The following is a 21,359-nucleotide window of genomic DNA, read 5'->3' as shown; positions in this document are numbered from 1 at the left end:
ATCTGCCAATCCTGGCAGTCCTGGCTCCCAACCCCCCTGCTCTAACCACTAGACCCCACTCCCCTCCCAGAGCTGGGGCTAGAACCCAGGAGTCCTGGCTCCCAGCCCCCCGCTCTAACCCCTCCCCTCCCAGAGCTCAGATGGGGCCAGGCCCACGTGCGCCATGGTGCGTGAGGCTCAGCCACCCGGGGGGACGTTTGCAGAGCCTCCTTTGTTCAGTGCCGAGCCAGGGCCTGGTTCTGGGCCCCGCGGCGTCATTCTGTTCTGGGCGCCCTGCCTGGCAACCCCCGGGGAGAGCGCTGCCCGGGAGCCTGGCGCACCCGCTCTGCCCAGGGTGGCAGCGACACCTGGCAGCACGTGGAGCGGGAGGCGGAAACGCTGGGCCCAACCCTGGCAGACGGGGAGAGACGCAGTGATGCCATCACGCTACAGAGCCACCTGCCTGGCTCGTCCCTCCCCTCACCAGCTGGGCCACACTGTACTGAACGGTGCCAGCCACGGGGCCACCAGCCTGGCTGCTCCCCAGGTCTGGCTCCATAGGGCAGTGTAGCCCAGCCCGTTATTTGGGCTCTGGGTAGCCTGGTCCTGTGTCTAGGGCCCACAGCCAGGCCCCACATTAGGGGGCACCATGGGGGTCAGCTGCTGGCCCCTCTAGGGGGATCCAGCCCCACAAGCAGGGCACCACTTTTTGGCCCTGGCCTGCGCCCGCTGTACCCACTGTTTGTGCCAGAGGCTCTCGGCCTTCCAGCTCTACCCGGGATCCCCTGGCGAGGCCTGGCTGGCTGCCCCACCCTTGGGGGGGCGCAGTGCAGCTGGCAGTGGGCGGCCAGGCCAGCCCCACTCCTGGAGAATCGAGTGGGGGGGACGGCAGGGAAGGGAGGGGATGCACCAGCCGGAGGCTAATGTTACACAGGAGGGGGCCTGCCCCTCAGCTCCCGGAGCTCAGTAGGTGCCCGAGCACTGGGGGGCCCTGCTGGCTGGGTAAGACTTGGCACAGGGTCGGGAATACCTGGCACTGGGGAGCAACGGCCCCAGCCCACAGCGGCAGCCCTGGTGCTGGAGAGCGGGCGGGGTGGGGGCCTTTCCGGTCGCCCCGTCGCCCGCGGCGCAGGACACACACAGCAGCACGGGGCACCGTAGCAAGTCACTTTATTTCCCTGGCAGGGTGGGCGGCCCTGGTGCTCGGCCGAGAACGAGCCGGGAGTGCCAGGGGCTCCCCTCGCACGTCCAGACCCGGAGGCACCCTCAGACCGCACAGCTGGGCCGGGCACCTGAGCGGGAGGGGGGGTTAGGGTTTTTTTTTCCAAAAAGCATCAGGAGTCGGACACTGAGCAGCTCAGGGAGGCAGTGGGCAGCACCGGAGGCCAAGGAGGGGCAAAGGGCACAGCGGGCATTGGCCAAGGGCAGGGGATGAGCAGACACCTACCAGGCCCCCAGCACCCTGGGGAGCTCCCCCCTTCCCCAGGGCTTGGCACTCTGGGCTGGGTGCGTGGGGCCAGTGGGCTCCGGCCCGGGGGGTGGCGGGCATCACCGCCCACTTGGTTTGCCCCTCCCTGGCGCCGGCCCCACAGCCTGCTGCCCTGGGCTCACCGAGCGGCCCCCAGCCCCGTCCTGCGGCCTAGCTCATCTCAGCACCTGTGGGGCGGGGGCCCCTCAATCTCCCCCCGGGGCCCCGGGCCTGGGCTGGGCTGTCCTGTGGGGGCACCCCCCCATCCAGCCCCTCCCTCGGTCCTCAGGGCTGGGCTGCTCACTCAGGGCGGGGAGAGAGGCCCTGCAGTGCACGTCGCCCCCCCCCCACGGCAGCAGCTCGCCCCTTGCCTGCAAATAACCGGGGCCCCAACCCGGGAAAGCGGCTTCCTGCCCCTGCCACGGCCCCCGGGGGCGACACCCAGGGGCCCCTTTCCTGCCCAAACCTAGCCCGTCTCCAGCCTCATTTGCCCTCTGTCATCCCTCTGCCAGTCTGTGCCCAGACATCCCTCCACCCATCTACATCCCCAGCCACGCCCTCTGCCCCATATGGGCCCGGTCTGCCCCCCTGCCATGCCCTCCAGCCCTTTTGCACCCTAGCCAAGCCCTCCTGCCTACCTGTGCCCGGTGTGCACCCTGGCCGTGCCCTCTGCCCCTCCAGCTAGGCTAGTACTGGAGGAAAGCAAGAGAGGAAGTGATGAAAAACTACTATAAAAAGTTCCTCTCTTCCTTTCGCTCACCCCAGTGCCCCCATCACGGTCCCACAGAGGAGCATTGTGGGTAGCAGGCAGGCGCCCCCGCCGAGGAGCATTGTGGGTAGCAGGCGGGCGCCCCCGCCGAGGAGCATTGTGGGTAGCAGGCGGGCGCCCCCGCCGAGGAGCATTGTGGGTAGCAGGCGGGCGCCATTCGGCGAGCACAGTCCTTGGTGCAGGGCAGGACAGTGGAGTCCGTGGCTGATGGCTCTTCACCTGCGGGCGGGACGGAGTTGCGGGGGCACCGGCCCGGGGGGCGGAAGCGCGTGTGTGTGAGGAGGGGGAGGGGGCGGGCGCCTCGCCGCGGCGCTGGGCGCTGGCTCCTGGCTAGGGCACGGTGACCTGGTAGGGGCTGCCCGGCACGCCCTCGTCGCCCCATTTGAGGATGAGGACGTAGTCCCCCTTCTCCTTGACGGTGTAGGTGACGTTGTAGACGCGGTTCCCCACGTGCTTGACGTACACCTCCTCGCAGGGCGTCTTGGGGCCGTGCACCCCCACCATCAGCATGTTGGTGCCTGCGGGGGGGGACAGTGCGGCGGGGGTGAGGGGGGGCCCAGCACCCGAACCCCCATGGAAACTGGGCAGCCGGTGCTCCCCCCACACGCCCACCCCCCAGCTCTTGGGGGCTCACGCCGACCCCCAGCAGTGCCAAAGTGACCTCCTGCGCCCCACCTTAGCGCCCCTCCCCCAGCCACGTGAGCCACCAATCCCGCCCCCCCCAGGCCCCGCCCCTCCCGTACCCGCCTTGCTGCAGTCCACGGTGAAGGTGTTCTTCTGGCCCACGAAGGCCTTGGTGAGCCCGGGGCCCCGGGCCACCACCTTGCTGGCGTCGGAGGAGAACTTGGGCATGGAGCTGAAGCTGCTGCCCACGGAGGACGAGGACTTGGTGACGGTCTCCACCAGGACGGTGGAGGTCTCGTGGAGGCTGTGGCCGCCGGAGAGCCGTGGCCCTGGAGAGGGGCAGGGGGACACGTAACCAACCCCCCCCACACACACGGTGACCCCCTTCTGGCCCACAGCCTCCAGCCAGCCAGCCCCTGCTGCCTGAGCCCCACACCCGCCTCTCAGGAGAGGCCTGGGGGGGCTGCCTGCAGCCTGACCAGGATCCTCCGCTGCCCCCCAGCCACTGGCATGGCTGGGACCCTTTCCCCCCCCATGCTTGGCCAGGCTCCGCCCCCCTCCCCGTGCATAGCCAGGCTCCGCCCCCCCACATGGCCCTCCCGTGCCTGGCCAGGCTCCGCCCCCCCACGTGGCCGTACCTGTGACCTTGGCTTTGAAGGGGCTGCCCACGATGTGCTGGGGGCCGCCGTACTTGATGGAGATCAGGTAGCTGCCGGGCGCCATGGGCGTGTAGGTGACCCGGTGGCCCTCGGGGCACTCCTGGCAGTCCAGCTTCACCTTGGAGGGGCCGTCGATGGTGACAGCCAGAGCGCCCGAGCCGGCGTTCACCGTGTTGACGAAGAACTCCGAGGACACGCCTGGGACGGGACGGGGGTTAGGGGGCAGCGGGGGCAGGGCCTGCCGGACCCAGCCCCCGGGCGCCAGGAGCAGGGACCCTCCGCACCGGGGGGGCAGGGGGCTGCAGCGCCAGAGGCTAAGCAGAGCTGGGGACAGCGAGAGCCATGGGACCACGGGTGCCCACAAGAGGGAGATGCCAACCTCCGAGGGTTACACCTCTGGGTGTCGGGAGAGAGACGGGCACAGCCTGCCAAGTGCCCCCGCATGGGGGGGCAGCCCAGAGCAGAGCGTCCCCTTCCCCAACCCAACCCACAGCCCACTGGAGTTCCTTGGTGGGCTCCCATCCAAGTGCTGGCGCTGCCCGGCTCGGGCACCAGCTCCGGCGCCTGGATCCCCTCCCACGTCCCAGGACATGGCATGGCAGCTCCTCTCGAGCGGCGCCAGGCTGGGCACAAGAGCACCAGGCAGTGCCACGCCCTGCCCCCCCGCGGAGAGCAGCCGGGCGTGGGCTTGGGAGGGGGCCGGGCGCCCCTACCTGTGATGCCGCCCTCCAGGCCCGGGCCGTACGCCGAGACGAGGCCCGGGTCCCCGGCCTGGCTCTGCTCCCCCACGCGGATCTTGAAGGGGCTGCCCGGGATATGGCGCCCGTTGAACTTGACGTCGATGGAGTGCACGCCGTTCTCGCGCGGGATGAACCGGATGGTGGATTTATCTGTGGGGAGAGCAGGGCTTAGAGAGCTCGGCCTGGCCCCTCCCCGGCGCCCGCCCAGCCCACGCGAGGCTCAGGGGCCCTGAGGAACCCGCCCGGCCTGCCACAGGCTGCCAAGGCTGCTTGCTCGGACCCTGACGGCGCCACCCTCAGGCCAGTTACCGGCTCTGCGGCTTCTGAGTCTCCAGGCTCCCGTGTGGCAAAATCACTCCCCGCCTGGAGCCTGGGTGCAATCACCCACGTGGCCAGCCCCGGGCACCTCCTCCTACCCATGGCCTGACCCGCGCGCCTGCTCTGAGCTCGGGCGCCCTCACCGCTGTCCAGCTCCGAGATGTAGCACTCCTCCACCATGCCCGAGGGCGTGTGCACCTTGGCGTCGATCACGCCCCGCGCCCCGTTGAGCTGCACCGCGAAGGACGCTGGCTGGTTGACCTTTAACCCCGTCTCCTGCGATGGCAAAGGGGGGTGAAGCCGAGGCCCGGGCGGCGCTGGGAGCAGCAGGGGCCGGTTCCCGGGGGGAGGTCGGTGGAGCCTTGGGTTAACCCAGGTTGGGACCATCACCCCCCAGCATGGAGGGGGGCAGGGGGAGACCCACAGCAGTAGGCATGTCAAAGCCCTGCACCCTGCTAGATCCGCCCCCCCCAGACCAGACGGGCACATGGTCGCGGTTCTGGGGTCTTCCCAGGCTGCAGGGACCACAGCCCCACTGCAGTCGCCCCAGCTGTGGGTCAGGATTGAGGGGCACCGGCAGAGCTGGGAGGGGGTCTCCAGGGCTGGGCTAGCAGGGGACTGCGGCGCAGGGTTGCGGGACGCTGGTGGGATTGTGGTTTGTGTCCCTCTGGTGCCAGCACCGCGTGCGCTGGCCCCGGCACCGAACAGCCTCCCTCCCGCCCGGCCGGCCGCGTGGTACCTGGAGGCTGGTCACCGTCAGCCTGCGGGCGTCGTCGGAGAGCGAGGCCACCGGCACCACGAAGGGGCTGTCGGGGACGTGCTCCTCGTTGAACTTGATGGACACCTCGTAGTCCCCTGGGGAGCAGAGCCAGCGGCAGGTCAGGCTCCGGCCCGGCAGCCCGGGGCACCGGCGCAGCTCCACAGGCCGGGCTGCCGAGCGGTGCTGGGTGCCACGGGCCCAGGGCTGGCACCGGGCCACCGAGTCCCTGCAGCTCCCAGGCCAGAAGCCCCCGCCCCGGGGGAGCCGCAGAGCTGGCCAGGCCAGGTTCACGGGGCCCCGCAGGCAGAGGGGGGCTGGGGGTAGAAAGGGGCAGCCGGATCTGTCGGGGGGAGGCTCCTTTGCCCCGCAAAGCTGCCAGGAGATTGGGAGCAGGAGGCTGGGGGCGTGGCCGGCTGTGGGGACGTGCGGGGCCCTCCATGGCCGGGGGGGGGACGGAGCCCAGCGATTGGCTGCCTTCGCACCTGCCCCCCCAGCCGCCCCACAACGGGACCCGGGCGGCACCGGCCCAGGCTGCGGAGGACAGCGAGGAGCCAGGGCCCGGCCTCGCGCACCCACCTGGCTCCTGCACGATGTAGGAGACGCCGCAGGAGCCGTCCTTGCGGTCCTCGAAGGCGATCTCGGCCTTGCTGGGCCCCTCGATGGCGATGGAGAGGCCCCCGGCGCCTGCCTCCCGCGTCCAGATGCTGAACTCGGCTGGGGGCAGAACGTGCCGTCAGGGGCGGGCCCTGGGCCCAGAGCGCCCCACACTCCGGCACCCCAGCCACCCCCAATGCCCCACCCCAGCCAGCCCCCGGTGCCCTACCCCAGCCACCCCCAATGCCCCACCCCAGCCAGCCCCCGGTGCCCCACCCCAGCCACCCCCAATGCCCCACCCCAGCCAGCCCCCGGTGCCCCACCCCAGCCACCCCCAATGCCCCACCCCAGCCAGCCCCTGGTGCCCCAGCCGTCCCCAATGCCCCACCCCGAGCCACCTCCAAATGCCCGAGCCCCCCCATCCCTGAGCCACCCCCACAACGCCCCAGTCACCCCCAAATGCCCCAGCCGCCCCTCCATCCCTGAGCCACCCCCACATTGCCCCAGTCACCCCCAAATGCCCCAGCTGCCCCCCATCCCTGAGCCACCCCCACAACGCCCCAGTCACCCCCAAATGCCCCAGCCGCCCCTCCATCCCTGAGCCACCCCCACAACGCCCGTCACCCCCAAATGCCCCAGCCGCCCCTCCATCCCTGAGCCACCCCCACACCGCCCGTCACCCCCAACTGCCCCAGCCGCCCCTCCATCCCTGAGCCACCCCCACAACGCCCGTCACCCCCAAATGCCCCAGCCGCCCCTCCATCCCTGAGCCACCCCCACAACGCCCGTCACCCCCAAATGCCCCAGCTGCCCCTCCATCCCTGAGCCACCCCCACAATGCCCCAGTCACCCCCAAATGCCCCTGCCTCCCCTCCATCCCTGAGCCACCCCCACAACGCCCCAGTCACCCCCAAATGCCCCAGCCGCCCCCCATCCCTGAGCCACCCCCACAACGCCCCAGTCACCCCCAAATGCCCCAGCCGCCCCCCATCCCTGAGCCACCCCCACAACGCCCCAGTCACCCCCCACGGCCCCAGCCGCCCCCATCCCTGAGCCACCCCCACAACGCCCCAGTCACCCCCATCTGCCCCAGCCGCCCCCATCCCTGAGCCACCCCCACAACGCCCCAGTCACCTCCAAGTGCCCGAGCCGCCCCCATCCCTGAGCCCCCCCATCCCAATGCCCAAGCCCCCCAATCTCTCCCCCCAGTGCCCTCCAGTGCCCCATGCTCCCCTCCAGCCACGTGGGCTCTGGTGCCCACCCGGCGCAGGCCCCCCTACCTGGCACTCCAGCGACGCCCCTCTCCAGGCCGGTGCCCCCAGCCCGCACCTTGTGGGCGCCCCCCTCGCCCATGGGCCCCACGGTGAACTGGAAGGGGCTGCCTGGCACGTGCTGCCCGCGGTATTTCACATGGACGGTGTGGGCGCCCATCTCCTGGGGCACGAAGCGCACGCTGTAGGCGCTGTCCTCGCCCTCGATGATCTCCGCGTCGGCCGTCTGCCCCGACGGGCTGGTCACCTGGGCCGTCATGGGCGGGGCACCCGCCTCGCCTGGACAACGAGAGACGGGGGGGCCGTCAGCCAGTCACAGCCCTGCGGCGCTCCCCCTGCCGCCAGCACTGCCATGCAGCCACCTCTGGGGCGGGGCACTGCCTGCCTGACACCCCCACACTCCGCCACGGGACGGAGCCGCAGCCCCGACCACTCTCCCCGCCACGCTTGGGGGGGTGCCCCCCGCCCCCAGGCAGTTTGGGACAGGAAGGGAAGGAGGGTCCTGTGCTGAACGGGCACGGAGTGGGCATGGAGTCACCTGCCCTGGGATCTAGGCAGCGTACGGGGCTAACGCCCCCATGAGGCAAAGAGCCAGGGGGTGCCAATGGCCAGAGATGGGGCCAGCAGCACAGCGCCCCCTGGTGCCACCCTGGGACATCGGGGCCAGCACTGATTGTGAGGGGAGGGCATCCCCTGCAGCACAGCGCCCCCTGGTGCATCGGGGCCAGCACTGATTGTGAGGGGAGGGCATCCCCTGCAGCACAGCGCCCCCTGGTGCATCGGGGCCAGCACTGATTGTGAGGGGAGGGCATCCCCTGCAGCACAGCGCCCCCTGGTGCCACCCTGGGGCACTGGGGCCAGCACTGATTGTGAGGGGGGCATCCCCTGCAGCACAGCGCCCCCTGGTGCCACCCTGGGGCACTGGGGCCAGCACTGATTGTGAGGGGAGGGCATCCCCTGCAGCACAGTGCCCCCTGGTGCCACCCTGGGGTACTGGGGCCAGCACTGATTGTGAGGGGAGGGCATCCCCTGCAGCACAGCGCCCCCTGGTGCCACCCTGGGGCACTGGGGCCAGCACTGATTGTGAGGGGAGGGCATCCCCTGCAGCACAGCGCCCCCTGGTGCCACCCTGGGGCACTGGGGCCAGCACTGATTGTGAGGGGAGGGCATCCCCTGCAGCACAGCGCCCCCTGGTGCCACCCTGGGGCACTGGGGCCAGCACTGATTGTGAGGGGAGGGCTTCCCCTCGTGGGTCGCACGCCTGGGCACGTTTGTGTGAGACACGTGTGCAAACCCAATGTGCCCGTGAGACCCCGCACGCTGCCCCATTCGCGCCACCTGCCACGCCAGAGCGAGGGACGAGCTCCGGCTGCCCTGTGCATGGCGTGGCGCAGGCTCCTCCCCCGGTGCCCCCAAGGGCAGGACCCCCCCCCCCCCAGCCATGGACAAAGCACACACGTGTCCGTCCCCGCTCCGCACTGTGCTCCACAGTTTGAGACACGTCCCCCCGTGCCAGGCACACACCCTCCGGGGCGCGGGCGATGCTGCCGAAGGAGCCGAGGCTCTCGCGGCCCAGGAAGTCGCCGAAGACGTTGTGGAAGGGGGCCCCGCCGACCTGCGTGGACTCCTCCACCCGCACCTCCCGCGTGGTCTCGCCGCCCCGCGTCTTGCTGATCTCGGTGCGCTCGGTGCGCGTGTACGTGTGGCTGCTGCGCGTGAAGGTGCGCGTGAGCCGCTCCTGCGCCGACACCATCTGGAACCAGTTTCCTGCACAGCACGGGGGGGGGGGAATCAGAGAGGGGGCGCTGGGCCCCTGCCCCCAGCCCCTCAGCCCCCCATGGGCCCGGACCCACCACCTGCCCCCGCGGTGCCTGCTCCTCCCCAGAGCCGGCAGCATCCCACTGCCGGGGAAGGGCCCTCCCCGCCCCCGCGGTGCCTGCTCCTCCCCAGAGCCGGCAGCATCCCACTGCCGGGGAAGGGTCCTCCCCGCCCCCGCGGTGCCTGCTCCTCCCCAGAGCCAGCAGCATCCCCCTGCCGGGGAAGGGCCCTCCCCGCCCCCGCGGTGCCTGCTCCTCCCCAGAGCCGGCAGCATCCCACTGCCGGGGAAGGGCCCTCCCCGCCCCCGCGGTGCCTGCTCCTCCCCAGAGCCGGCAGCATCCCACTGCCGGGGAAGGGCCCTCCCCGCCCCCGCGGTGCCTGCTCCTCCCCAGAGCCAGCAGCATCCCCCTGCCGGGGAAGGGCCCTCCCCGCCCCCGCGGTGCCTGCTCCTCCCCAGAGCCGGCAGCATCCCACTGCCGGGGAAGGGCCCTCCCCGCCCCCGCGGTGCCTGCTCCTCCCCAGAGCCGGCAGCATCCCACTGCCGGGGAAGGGCCCTCCCCGCCCCCGCGGTGCCTGCTCCTCCCCAGAGCCAGCAGCGTCCCACTGCCGGGAAAGGGCCCTCCCCGCCCCCGCGGTGCCTGCTCCTCCCCAGAGCCGGCAGCGTCCCACTGCCGGGGAAGGGCCCTCCCCGCCCCCGCGGTGCCTGCTCCTCCCCAGAGCCGGCAGCGTCCCACTGCCGGGGAAGGGCCCTCCCCGTCCCTTCCACCCCGCAGCCCTGAGCCCCCCGAGGGCTGCAAATGGCTCCCAGTCCTGGCCCCCCATCCACAGAGCTCAGCCTTCCTCCCCCCATGAGTTCAGTCCTGCCCAGCGGCATGGGGCTGGGAGCGGAGCCGCCCGGCTGTACCTGGGATCTTGAGGTTGAGGTCGCAGGTGCTGCCGATGCTGGCGATGGAGGGCGCCTGGCGCCGGCGCGTGATGCTCTCCTTCATGCGCCCCTCGCCCGTCACCTTCACCGTGAAGGGGCTCCCTGCACATGGACATGCCGGTCAGCCCCGCCCCCGCCCCGCCCGTGGCTCCCACCCCCCGCCCAGCCCGTGGCTCCCGCCCCGCCCGTGGCTCCCGCCCCCCCTCCCCCGCCCGTGGCTCCCGCCCCCCCCGCCCCGCCCGTGGCTCCCGCCCCACCCATAGCTCCCGCCCCCCACCCCGCCCGTGGCTCCCGCCCCACCCATAGCTCCCGCCCCCTGCCCAGCCCGTGGCTCCCGCCCCACCCATGGCTCCCACCCCCTGCCCCGCCCGTGGCTCCCGCCCCCTGCCCCACCTGTGGCTCCCGCCCCACCCATGGCTCCCGCCCCCTGCCCCGCCCGTGGCTCCCGCCCCACCCATGGCTCCCGCCCCCTGCCCCGCCCGTGGCTCCCGCCCCACCCATAGCTCCCGCCCCCGCCCCGCCCGTGGCTCCCGCCCCACCCATAGCTCCCGCCCCCTGCCCAGCCCGTGGCTCCCGCACGACCCATGGCTCCCACCCCCCGCCCCGCCCTTGGCTCCCGCCCCGCCCGTGGCTCCCACCCCCCGCCCGTGGCTCCCGCCCCACCCATGGCTCCCACCCCCCGCCCCGCCCGTGGCTCCCGCCCGCAGGGGATGGCTCAGCACCTCGGGGGAGAATGACACAACGCAGCCCCCTGCACTTCCAAACAACTTCACCTTGGGGCTTGGTGCCAGCACCCCCTGGGCTAAGGGGAAACCGAGGCACCAAAGCTTCTCCCCTAATGCCCAGGAGCCAGCTGGGCTGCTTCTCTGCCTTCAGCAGCAGAGCTGGGGAGAGAACCCAGGAGTCCTGGCTCCCAGCCCCCAGATCTAACCACTAGGCCCCACTCCCCTCCCAGAGCTGGGGAGAGAACCCAGGAGTCCTGGCTCCCAGCACCCCCTGCTCTAACCCACCAGCCCCCACTCCCCTCCCCGAGCCGGGAGAGAACCCAGGAGTCCTGGCTCCCAGCCCCCCCTGCTCTAACCCACCAGCCCCCACTCCCCTCCCAGAGCTGGGGAGAGAACCCAGGAGTCCTGGCTCCCAGCCCCTCCTGCTCTAACCCACCAGCCCCCACTGCCCTCCCAGAGCTGCGGCTAGAAGCCAGGAGTCCTGGCTCCCAGCCCTTCCCCCCGCTCTCGCTGCTCCGCTGCCGTCCCCGGGGGCCAGTCTCTGCCAGCCCGGCTGTGCCCTGGCCAGGCCCCCGCACCTGGCACGTGCTTGTCGGCGAACTTGATGCTGATGCCGTAGTTCCCGGGCTCGGTGGGGCAGTAGGTCACCTTGCAGGTGCCGTCCTCCACGTCCTCGCAGTTAATGTCCACCTTGCTGGGCCCCTCGATGGACAGGCCCAGCCCGCCGTAGCCTGGGGGAGTGAGCGGGAGCATCGTGGGCACCGCGCCAGCCGGAGCCGCCCACCGGGCACGCTGCCCCCCAGCACGGCGCCTGGGACCCCCCCAGCGCCAGCCAGATCCCCCCACCGGACACGCTGCCCCCCAGCACGGCACCTGGGACACCCCAGCGCCAGCCAGATCCCCCCACCGGGCACGCTGCCCCCCAGCACGGCGCCTGGGACCCCCCCAGCGCCAGCCAGATCCCCCCACCGGACACGCTGCCCCCCAGCACGGCACCTGGGACACCCCAGCGCCAGCCAGATCCCCCCACCGGGCACGCTGCCCCCCAGCACAGCGCCTGGGACCCCGCGGCGCCAGCCAGATCCCCCCACCGGGCATGCTGCCCCCCAGCACGGCGCCTGGGACCCCCCCACCGGGCACGCTGCCCCCCAGCACGGCGCCTGGGACCCCCCAGCGCCAGCCAGATCCCCCCACCGGGCACGCTGCCCCCCAGCACGGCGCCTGGGACCCCCCCACCGGGCACGCTGCCCCCCAGCACGGCGCCTGGGACCCCGCGGCGCCAGCCAGATCCCCCCACCGGGCACGCTGCCCCCCAGCACAGCGCCTGGGACCCCACGGCGGCAGATCCACACCCCTCTCCGGTTAGGACAGTGGTTCTCAAACGTTTGTACTGGGGACCCTTTCACGTAGCAACCCTCTGAGTGCGACCCGCCCTTGTCCATGACAAACACTCCTCAATAGATTTACCACCATTCGAAAGGCGGAGGCAAAGCAGGGTTTGGGGTGGAGGCTGGCGGCTCACGACCCCCATATAAAAACCTCGCGACCCCCTGAGGGGTCCCGACCCCCAGTTTGAGACCCCCTGGGTTAGGACGTCCCCCGAGCCCAGGAGCCCCCCGGCCACCCCCGGCCCCGCGCAGGAGCCTCACCTGCGGTGCGGGTGTCCACGATGAACTCGGACACCTCGAAGGTGCGTCCCTCCAGCAGCCCCTGGCCCCACACCTTCACCTTGCTGGCGTCGCCGATCTCCGACTGCCCCACCAGGATCTTGAAGGGGCTGTTGGAGACGTGCTTCCCGCTCTTCCGCACGCTCACCACGTGCTCCCCCACCTCCTTGGGGGTGAACGAGATGCCTGGGGGAGAGGCGGAGGTCAGTGCCCGTGGGCGATGGGAACCGCCAGCCGGCCCGGTGCCCCCCCCCCGGCACCCAGAGCCACGGGCCCAGCCGGCCCAGTGCCCCCCCCAAACCTAGAGCCGCGGGCCCGGCCGGCCCAGTGCCCCCACCCCCGGCACCCAGAGCCATGGGCCCAGCCGGCCCAGTGCCCCCTCCCTCGCCACCCAGAGCCATGGGCCCGGCCGGCCTGGTGCCCCCCCCAAACCTAGAGCCGCGGGCCCGGCCAGCCCGGTGCCCCCTCCCCCCACCCAGAGCCGCGGGCCCAGCCGGCTCAGTGCCCCCTCCCTCGCCCCCCAGAGCCACGGGGCCAGCCGGCCCTGCCCGGCGCGGTACCGATGTGCCGGTTGGGCAGTCTCTTGAGCAGGCAGGGCTCCTCGTGGCCGGAGGGCGCCCGGATGGAGGCCGTCAGCAGGCTCAGGTCGCTCTCGCTGATCTTCAGCGACACGTCGGTGGAGGTGCCCACGTTGAGCTGGGACGTCCGCATGGAGTCGTCCCCTGTGGGTGGGGTGGGGGGGCTGTTACTGGGGGGCACGGCCGGGGGGAGGGATTGGGGGCGCAGCTTGGCCATGGGGAGAGGCCGACTGCAGGGGGCAGAGGCGGGCAGGGGCAGGTGGTGATCCTGGGGGCTGTGTGGGGGTCTCGCAGGGTGCGGGGGCCCCAGGGGCTGGCTGGGGGCAGGTGGGGGTCCGTCAGGGTGGCAGGGGCCCTGGGGCTGGTTAGGGGAAGGTGAGGGTCCGTAGGGCTGGCAGGGGCTCTGGGGGCTGGCTGGGGGCAGGTGGGGGTCCGTTGGGATGGTGTGGGCTCCAGGGACAGGTGGGGGCCCCGGGATTGGCGGGGCGCAGGTGGGGGTCTGTCAGGGTGGCAGGGGCTCCAGGCACAGGCGGGGGCCCTGGGGGCGGGCTGGCTGGGGGCAGCTGAGGGTCCGTCGGGGTGGCGGGGGCTCCAGGGACAGGCGGGGATCCCGGGGGCTGCCTGGGGGCAGGCGGGGGTCCGGCGGGGTGGCGGGGGTCCTAGGGGCAGGTGGGAGAGAGCTGGGAGGTCCGTCAGGGTGGCGGGGGCCCTGGGGACAGGTGGGGGCCCCGGGGGCTCGCTGGGGGCAGGTGGGGGAGACCTGGCAGGTCCGGCAGGGTGGCAGGAGCTGCCTGGGGGCGGGGCGGGGCGGGGCGGGGCGGGGGGGAGAGCTGGGAGGTCCGTCAGGGTGGCGGAGGCTGCCTGAGAACAGGTGGGGGTCCGGCGGGGGGGCCCCCACCTGTTCTCAGGCAGCCTCCGCCGGTGGGCCCGGCGGGGGGGCGGGGGCCCGGGGGGGTGGGGGGGGCTGGCTGGGGGCGGCGGGGGCCCGGCGGGGGGCGGGGGACCGGCGGGGTGGCGGGGGCTGCCTGGGGGCAGGCGGGGGTCCGGCGGGGTGGCGGGGGCTGCCTGGGGGCCGGGGGGGGCCCGGCGGGGGGCGGGGGACCGGCGGGGTGGCGGGGGCTGCCTGGGGGCAGGTGGGGGTCCGGCGGGGTGGCGGGGGCTGCCTGGGGGCAGGTGGGGGCCCGGCGGGGGGCGGGGGACCGGCGGGGTGGCGGGGGCTGCCTGAGGGCAGGTGGGGGTCCGGCGGGGTGGCGGGGGCTGCCTGGGGGCGGCCGGGGGGCGGGGGCTCACCAGTGATCTTGGCGGCGAAGGGGCTCCCCGGGACGTGCTGCTCGTCGAAGCGGACGATGACGCTGTAGTCGCCGGGCGCGGTGGGCAGGTAGGACACGGTGCAGGTCCCGTCCTTGTTGTCTTTGCAGGTGATCTCGGCCTTGGACGGGCCCTCGACGGCCAGCGACAGCCCCCCTGGGGAGCCGGTCGTCAGGGGCGACGGGAGCCCGGCCCCCCGGCCTTCCCCCCCGGCCTGCCCTGCCACCAACCTTCCCCTGCCGGCCCCCCCCGTCTCCCCCAGCCCCCCCAACCTTCCCCTGCCTGCCCCCCCGTCTCCCCAGCCCCCCAACCTTCCCCTGCCTGTCCCCCGTCCCCGCCCGTCTCCCCCAGCCCCCCCAACCTTCCCCTGCCTGCCCCCCTTCCCCGTCCGTCTCCCCCAGCCCCCCCAACCTTCCCCTGCCTGCCCCCCTTCCCCGTCCGTCTCCCCCAGCCCCCCCAACCTTCCCCTGCCTGCCCCCGTCCCTGCCCGTCTCCCCCAGCCCCCCCCAACCTTCCCCTGCCTGCCCCCCTTCCCCGTCCGTCTCCCCCAGCCCCCCCCAACCTTCCCCTGCCTGCCCCCCCGTCCCGCCCGCCCGTCCCCCCCAGCCCCCCCCAACCTTCCCCTGCCTGCCCCCCCCGTCCCCGCCCGTCTCCCCAGCCCCCCCCAACCTTCCCCTGCCTGCCCCCCCGTCCCCGCCCGTCTCCCCAGCCCCCCCCAACCTTCCCGTGCCTGCCGCCCGTCCGTCTCCCCCCGCCCCCCCCACCCTTCCCCTGCCTGCCCCCCGTCCCTGCCCGTCTCCCCAGCCCCCCCCAACCTTCCCCTGCCTGCCCCCCCTTCCCCGCCCGTCTCCCCCAGCCCCCCCCAACCTTCCCCTGCCTGCCCCCCTGTCCCTGCCCGTCTCCCCCAGCCCCCCCCAACCTTCCCCTGCCTGCCCCCCTTCCCCGCCCGTCTCCCCCAGCCCCCCCAACCTTCCCCTGCCTGCCCCCCGTCCCCGCCCGTCTCCCCCAGCCCCCCCAACCTTCCCCCTGCCTGCCCCCCTTCCCCGCCCGTCTCCCCCCGCCGCCGCAACCTTGCCCTGCCTGCCCCCCGTTCCCCGCCCGTCTCCCCCAGCCCCCCCAACCTTCCCCTGCCTGCCCCCCTTCCCCGCCCGTCTCCCCCAGCCCCCCCAACCTTCCCCTGCCTGCCCCCCCTTCCCCGCCCGTCTCCCCCCCCCCCCAACCTTCCCCTGCCTGCCCCCCCTTCCCCGCCAGTCTCCCCCAGCCCCCCCTCCCTTCCCCTGCCTGCCCCCCTTCCCCGCCCGTCTCCCCCAGCCCCCCAACCTTCCCCTGCCTGCCCCCCTTCCCCGCCCGTCTCCCCCAGCCCCCCCCAACCTTCCCCTGCCGGCCCCCCCGTCCCCGCCCATCTCCCCCAGCCCCCCCAACCTTCCCCTGCCTGCCCCCCGTCCCCTCCCGTCTCCCCCAGCCCCCCCTACCTTCCCCTGCCTGCCCCCCGTTCCCCACCCCCCCCAGCCCCCCCAACCTTCCCCTGCCTGCCCCCCCGTCCCCGCCCGTCTCCCCCAGCCCCCCAACCTTCCCCTGCCTGCCCCCCTTCCCCGCCCGTCTCCCCCAGCCCCCCCAACCTTCCCCTGCCTGCCCCCCTTCCCCGCCCGTCTCCCGCAGACCCCCCAACCTTCCCCTGCCTGCCCCCCCGGCCCAGCCCGTCTCCCCCTGCCGCCCCCCCTTCCCCTGTCTGCCCCCCTTCTCCGCCCGTCTCCCCCAGCCCCCCCAAAATTAATCGTCCTGCCCCCACTTCTCCGCCCGTCTCCCCCAGCCCCCCCCAACCTTCCCCTGCCTGCCCCCCTTCTCCGCCCGTCTCCCCCAGCCCCCCACCCACCAACCTTCCCCTGCCTGCCCCCTCCCCAATCCCCCCCGTACCTTCGCCGGCGCCCTTGGTGACGATGGTGAAGGTGGCCGGCCGGTTGACCATGCCGTGGCTCAGGCCGGGCCCGTAGGCGCTGACGTGGCGGGTGTGGATGGCGTCCACGTAGAACTGCAGGGGGCTCCCTGGGGAGGGGGAGGCAGGGGCACCATGACTGGGGGCTGGGGAGGTCCTGGGGGGCAGGGGCTCATGGGATACTGGGGATCCTGGGGGGCAGGGAGGAGGCAGGGGGACTGGGGGTGGGGGCCTGCAGGGGGGGCCTGGGGACATGGCCCCAGGGGCTGGGCCAGGCCCGGCAGGAGGGGCCGGCACTGAGCCCTGGGGACCCCAGGCTGGCGGCTCCAGGGGCGCGGGGGGTCGCTTGGCCTCACACCAGGCCTGGGCTCCCAGCCCCATAGGGGGCCGGCTCCTCTGAACCGGGCTGGTGCTGGGGGGGCTGGCTACGGGGGGGGGGGGGCAGAGCCTGGGAGTGGGGCCTGGGCCCCCCTCTGGCCACATCAGGCAGGGGAGGAAGGGGCCATGGGGGCCATGGCACCGGGGGGGGATCATCTTGGGGCTGGGGGGGGTCCCAGGGCTCTCTGGGCCCTTCTCCCCATGGGACCCCTTGCCCCTGGGGCCTGGCACACAGGGCAAGGCCCTGTCGGGAGCAGCCCGTCCCGGCCACAAGGGGCAGGGCCAGGGGCAGGGGCAGGGCCGGGGGCAGGGCCGGGGGCAGGGCGCTCCCATCACCCCCACTGGGAGCTGGTCCCCCACCCCCAGGAGCCGTGGCCGGGCGGGTCCGGGGCCCCCAGCTGGGGGGGGGGGCGGCACTCACCGGGGATGTGGTTGCCGTCGTATTTGATGTCCATCTCGTGCAGCCCCTTCTCCACCGGTGCGAACCGCACGGTCACCGTCCCGTCCTTGTTATCCGTGATGCTGGGCCGGGCCGTCTTCCCCGAGGGCATGCGCACCTCGCCTGGGGGGGGCACCGTCAGCGGGCACCTGCCGCCTGCCCGGGCACTGCCAGGCCTCCCAGCCCCCGCTCCGCCCCCGAGCTCTCCCACCCCCGCCCGCTCCGCCCCCCGGGCTCTCCCGCCCCCGGGCTCTCCCACCCCCGCCCGCTCCGCCCCCGGGCTCTCCCACCCCCGCCCGCTCCGCCCCCGGGCTCTCCCACCCCTACCCGCTCCGCCCCCCGGGCTCTCCCACCCCCGCCCGCTCCGCCCCCGAGCTCTCCCACCCCCGCCCGCTCCGCCCCCGGGCTCTCCCACCCCCGCCCGCTCCGCCCCCGAGCTCTCCCACCCCCGCCCGCTCCGCCCCCCGAGCTCTCCCACCCCCGCCCGCTCCGCCCCCCGGGCTCTCCCACCCCGCCCGCTCCGCCCCCGGGCTCTCCCACCCCCGCCCGCTCCGCCCCCGGGCTCTCCCACCCCTACCCGCTCCGCCCCCCGGGCTCTCCCACCCCGCCCGCTCCGCCCCCGAGCTCTCCCACCCCCGCCCGCTCCGCCCCCGGGCTCTCCCACCCCCGCCCGCTCCGCCCCCGAGCTCTCCCACCCCGCCGCCGCTCCGCCCCCCGAGCTCTCCCACCCCCGCCCGCTCCGCCCCCCCGGGCTCTCCCACCCCCGCCCGCTCCGCCCCCGGGCTCTCCCACCCCCGCCCGCTCCGCCCCCCCGGGCTCTCCCACTCCTGCCCGCTCCACCCCGACCGGGTCCCCCCCCGAGCTCTCCCCCCCCCGCCCGCTCCGCCCCCGGGGCTCTCCCACCCCCGCCCGCTCCGCCCCCGAGCTCTCCCACCCCTGCCCGCTCCGCCCCTACCCGCTCCGCCCCCGGGCTCTCCCACCCCCGCCCGCTCCGCCCCCGGGGCTCTCCCACCCCCGCCCGCTCCGCCCCCGGGGCTCTCCCACCCCGGCCCGCTCCGACACCCGAGCTCTCCCCCCCCCTCTCGCTCGGCCCCCCGATCTCCCCCCCCCCGGCCCGCTCCGCCCCCGAGCTCTCCCACCCCTGCCCGCTCCGCCCCTACCCGCTCCGCCCCCCAAGCTCTCCCACCCCCCTCCGCTCCGCCCCCCATCTTCTACCACCCCGCCCGCTCCGCCCACCGGGCTCTCCCCCCCCCCCCCGGTCCGCCCCCCCGAGCTCTCCCACCCCCGCCCGCTCCGCCCCCCCGAGCTCTCCCACCCCCGCCCGCTCCGCCCCCGAGCTCTCCCACCCCTGCCCGCTCCGCCCCTACCCGCTCCGCCCCCCAAGCTCTCCCACCCCTACCCGCTCCATCCCCGAGCTCTCCCACCCCTACCAGCTCCGCCCCCGAGCTCTCCCACCTCCGTCCGCTCCGCCCCCCCGAGCTCTCCCACCCCTACCCGCTCCGCCCCCGAGCTCTCCCACCCCCGTCCGCTTCGCCCCCCGAGCTCTCCCACCCCTGCCCGCTCCGCCCCTACCCGCTCCGCCCCCCAAGCTCTCCCACCCCTACCCGCTCCGTCCCCGAGCTCTCCCACCCCTACCTGCTCCGCCCCCGAGCTCTCCCACCCCCGTCCGCTCCGCCCCCCGAGCTCTCCCACCCCTACCGCTCTGCCCCTACGCACTCCACCCCCCGAGCTCTCCCCCTGCTACTACCCTCTGGACCCTCCCACCCCTACCCCCTCCCTCCAGCCCCCCCTCAGCTCTCCCACCTCAACACCTGCTCCGCCCCCAAGCTCTCCCACCCCTACCTGCTTCACCCCTGCTCCTACCCCCTGAACTCTCCCACTCCTACCGTCACCCCCCAACTCCCCAAGCTCTCCCACCCCCCCGCTCTAACCCCCCCAACCCCTGCCAGCTTTCTACCCCCACCCCACCCCCTCCCTTCAACGCCCCTGAGCTCTCCCCGCACAGTGCGGAACTGGGATGGAGGCCCCACGCTGCCCAGCCCTGGCTGGTGCCCTGGTGCCCGGCTCCCCCCATCCGTACCGGTGATCTCCCCTTTCTGCACGGTGAGGGGGATGACGAGGTTGAAGGGCCGCAGCATGGAGTCCAGGCTCTCGGCGGGCACGACGGGCTGGTCCGTGGCCTGGCGGGGGGGAGGGAGGGGGCAGAGAGAGAGAGCATTGGCATGGGAGGCAGGGTGCCCGAGGCGGAGCAGGAGAGGAGCAGAGAGCGACAGGCCCAGGGCCCCGCACGGGCCCATGGGAGACAGAGCTGCAAGAGAAGGGGGGCGTGAGGGCGCAGGTACCCCAGCTGGGTGGAGCTCATTGTGGGGGGGAAATCACTGCACCCAGAGCTTGGGGGGGGGCCCTCATCCCGCAGCCCCTAAACCCCGTGTGTGAGCCAAGCATTGGCGCCGGCTCGACATGGCCATGGTGCACTGGGCACCCGGGGGATTCGCCCATGGGCAGATGCACGGGCACCTACGAAGGAGGGGCCGGCGGAGGCTGGTGTGCCCCCTGCTGAGGGCGAGGGGCCGAGCAATGGCCCGGGCAGAGATTGGGGAGAGGCAGCAGGACAGGGCAGAGAGAGGCAGCGGGGCCGAGAGGAGCTCCTGGTACCCAGCGTGCCGGGGAGCCGCCAGCCTGGTGCGGAGAGAAGGGCTGGTGCAACTGGAGCGAGTCGCACGGCTCCTCAACGTGGGGGATGGTCTCGCACGCCTGGCAGGAGGCAAGGAACAGGTTAACGTGGGTGGCCATGTCGGCTCCACAGCTCGTAGCCACGCTGCTGGGGGGTGCCCCACAGGATCCCACAGCCCAGGCGCAGGGGTCGCTCGCCCGGCGCCGAAATGCAGCCACCTCTGGGGTGGGACGTGGCAGCTGGCTAACAGCCCTGCAGCAACAGCGTCCAGTGAGGAAGGGTCCCCGCAGCTAAGGCAGGGCTCTCCTGCAGCGCCCCGGCCGGGGGGCCTGGAACACCCAGGGTCCCCCCATGCTGAACGATGGCAGCTCGGGCAGCACAGTGCCCCCTAGTGCCACCCTGCGGCACTGACAAGGGGCATACACCCCTCTCCCTGCAGCACAGAGCCCCCTAGTGCCACCCTATGGCACTGACAAGGGGCATACACCCCCCGAACCCCCTCTCCCTGCAGCACAGCGCCCCCTAGTGCCACCCTACGGCACTGACAAGGGGTGTACACCCCCTCCTGAGCCCCCTCTCCCTGCAGCACAGTGCCCCCTAGTGCCACCCTATGGCACTGACAAGGGGTGTACACCCCCTCCTGAGACCCCTGTCCCTGCAGCACAGCGCCCCCTAGTGCCACCCAACAGCACTGACAAGGGGTGTACACCCCCCTGAACCCCCTCTCCCTGCAGCACAGCGCCCCCTAGTGCCACCCTGCGTCACTGACAAGGGGTGTACACCCCTCCCGAGCCCCCTCTCCCTGCAGCACAGCGCCCCCTAGTGCCACCCTGCGGCACTGACAAGGGGTGTACACCCCCTCCTGAGCCCCCTCTCCCTGCAGCACAGCGCCCCCTAGTGCCGCACTGGGGCCAGCGCTGACCCCGACGGTCCCAGCAGGACCTCCAGCCCCCGGGTTTCCCTGTAGGTCTCCCCGCCCGCAGCCGGCCCAGCCCGGCCCCACCAGCTTGCTCGCCGCCAGACCCACCAGCACGTGGAAGGGGCTGTTGGGGATGAGCTCGCCCCCGAAGCGGATGGTGATGACGTATTTGCCCGGCTCGGGCGCCGTGTAGTAGATATCGAAGGTCCCGTCGTGGTTCTCCACCACGTCCACATCCAGCTCGGCCCCGTCCGGCGTGGACACCTTGCACGTCACCTTCCCCTTGCCCGCTGCCTTGGCGTCCACCGTGATCACCGTCTCCTCCCCGATCTGGATGGTGGGGCCCAGGCAGGCGCCTGTGGGGTGGAGGGGTATGGTCAGCGAGGGGGGGCAGGTGCCAGGGCTGTGCCCACAGGCAGGGATGGCATCCAGCCCTGCCAGAACCGGTCCCACCCGCCCAGCCCGAGGGAGCTGAGCCTGACTGAGGGTGTTGAGGGAGCCGTGAGCCCTGCCCTCAGCCAGGGGTTCAAGTCCCACCCCAGGCAGCCAATGCCCTAGGAGTCGGCTCAGACCAGCCTGCAGAGGCTCAGGCGTCCGGCCGCATTGCCCTGCTTAGCCTGCTGTGACGAAGTGGGACTGTTCTTAATGTTTCCTTTGAATACTGGGTGGGTGCCTCAGTTTCCCCTATGCCTTTCTTAAGTCTCCAGCCTGCATAAATGGCCGACACTCTGTCTCCTGGCAACAAATGGCCGGGGCCCTGCCCCCCCCCCGCAAGGGGATGGCTAAAGGTGAACAAAGATCAGGTGACCTCCT

At 73.4% G+C, this 21,359-nt stretch overlaps 1 protein-coding gene across 5 annotated transcripts in view; it reads right to left on the bottom strand.

Annotated features, from left to right (window-relative positions):
- Positions 1 to 1,121: 1,121 nt before the first annotated feature.
- FLNC (filamin C) overlaps positions 1,122 to 21,359 on the bottom strand; it is a 100,357-nt gene continuing 80,119 nt past the window's right edge. For 3 of the 5 annotated variants that reach the window (XM_045028107.1, XM_045028084.1, XM_045028096.1), the window contains 19 exons: positions 20,655 to 20,902; positions 19,609 to 19,707; positions 19,034 to 19,133; positions 16,936 to 17,076; positions 16,118 to 16,246; positions 14,186 to 14,359; positions 12,878 to 13,039; positions 12,300 to 12,503; positions 11,229 to 11,381; positions 9,905 to 10,027; positions 8,707 to 8,949; positions 7,192 to 7,461; positions 5,894 to 6,031; positions 5,297 to 5,412; positions 4,701 to 4,833; positions 4,213 to 4,389; positions 3,479 to 3,697; positions 2,960 to 3,169; positions 1,122 to 2,734 (listed from right to left, as the gene is read on the bottom strand). In XM_045028107.1, coding sequence (XP_044884042.1) covers positions 2,547 to 2,734; positions 2,960 to 3,169; positions 3,479 to 3,697; positions 4,213 to 4,389; positions 4,701 to 4,833; positions 5,297 to 5,412; positions 5,894 to 6,031; positions 7,192 to 7,461; positions 8,707 to 8,949; positions 9,905 to 10,027; positions 11,229 to 11,381; positions 12,300 to 12,503; positions 12,878 to 13,039; positions 14,186 to 14,359; positions 16,118 to 16,246; positions 16,936 to 17,076; positions 19,034 to 19,133; positions 19,609 to 19,707; positions 20,655 to 20,902 — 3,227 coding nt within the window. In that variant the 3' untranslated portion in view covers positions 1,122 to 2,546. The remainder of the gene's footprint in view (positions 2,735 to 2,959; positions 3,170 to 3,478; positions 3,698 to 4,212; positions 4,390 to 4,700; positions 4,834 to 5,296; positions 5,413 to 5,893; positions 6,032 to 7,191; positions 7,462 to 8,706; positions 8,950 to 9,904; positions 10,028 to 11,228; positions 11,382 to 12,299; positions 12,504 to 12,877; positions 13,040 to 14,185; positions 14,360 to 16,117; positions 16,247 to 16,935; positions 17,077 to 19,033; positions 19,134 to 19,608; positions 19,708 to 20,654; positions 20,903 to 21,359) is intronic. The other 2 variants (XM_045028115.1, XM_045028089.1) reach the window with 1 other exon arrangement.

This window comes from Mauremys mutica, chromosome 1 (assembly GCF_020497125.1).
Source record: "Mauremys mutica isolate MM-2020 ecotype Southern chromosome 1, ASM2049712v1, whole genome shotgun sequence".
Classification (NCBI taxonomy): Eukaryota; Metazoa; Chordata; order Testudines; family Geoemydidae; genus Mauremys; species Mauremys mutica.
This window is presented reverse-complemented; position numbering and strand designations above follow the sequence as displayed.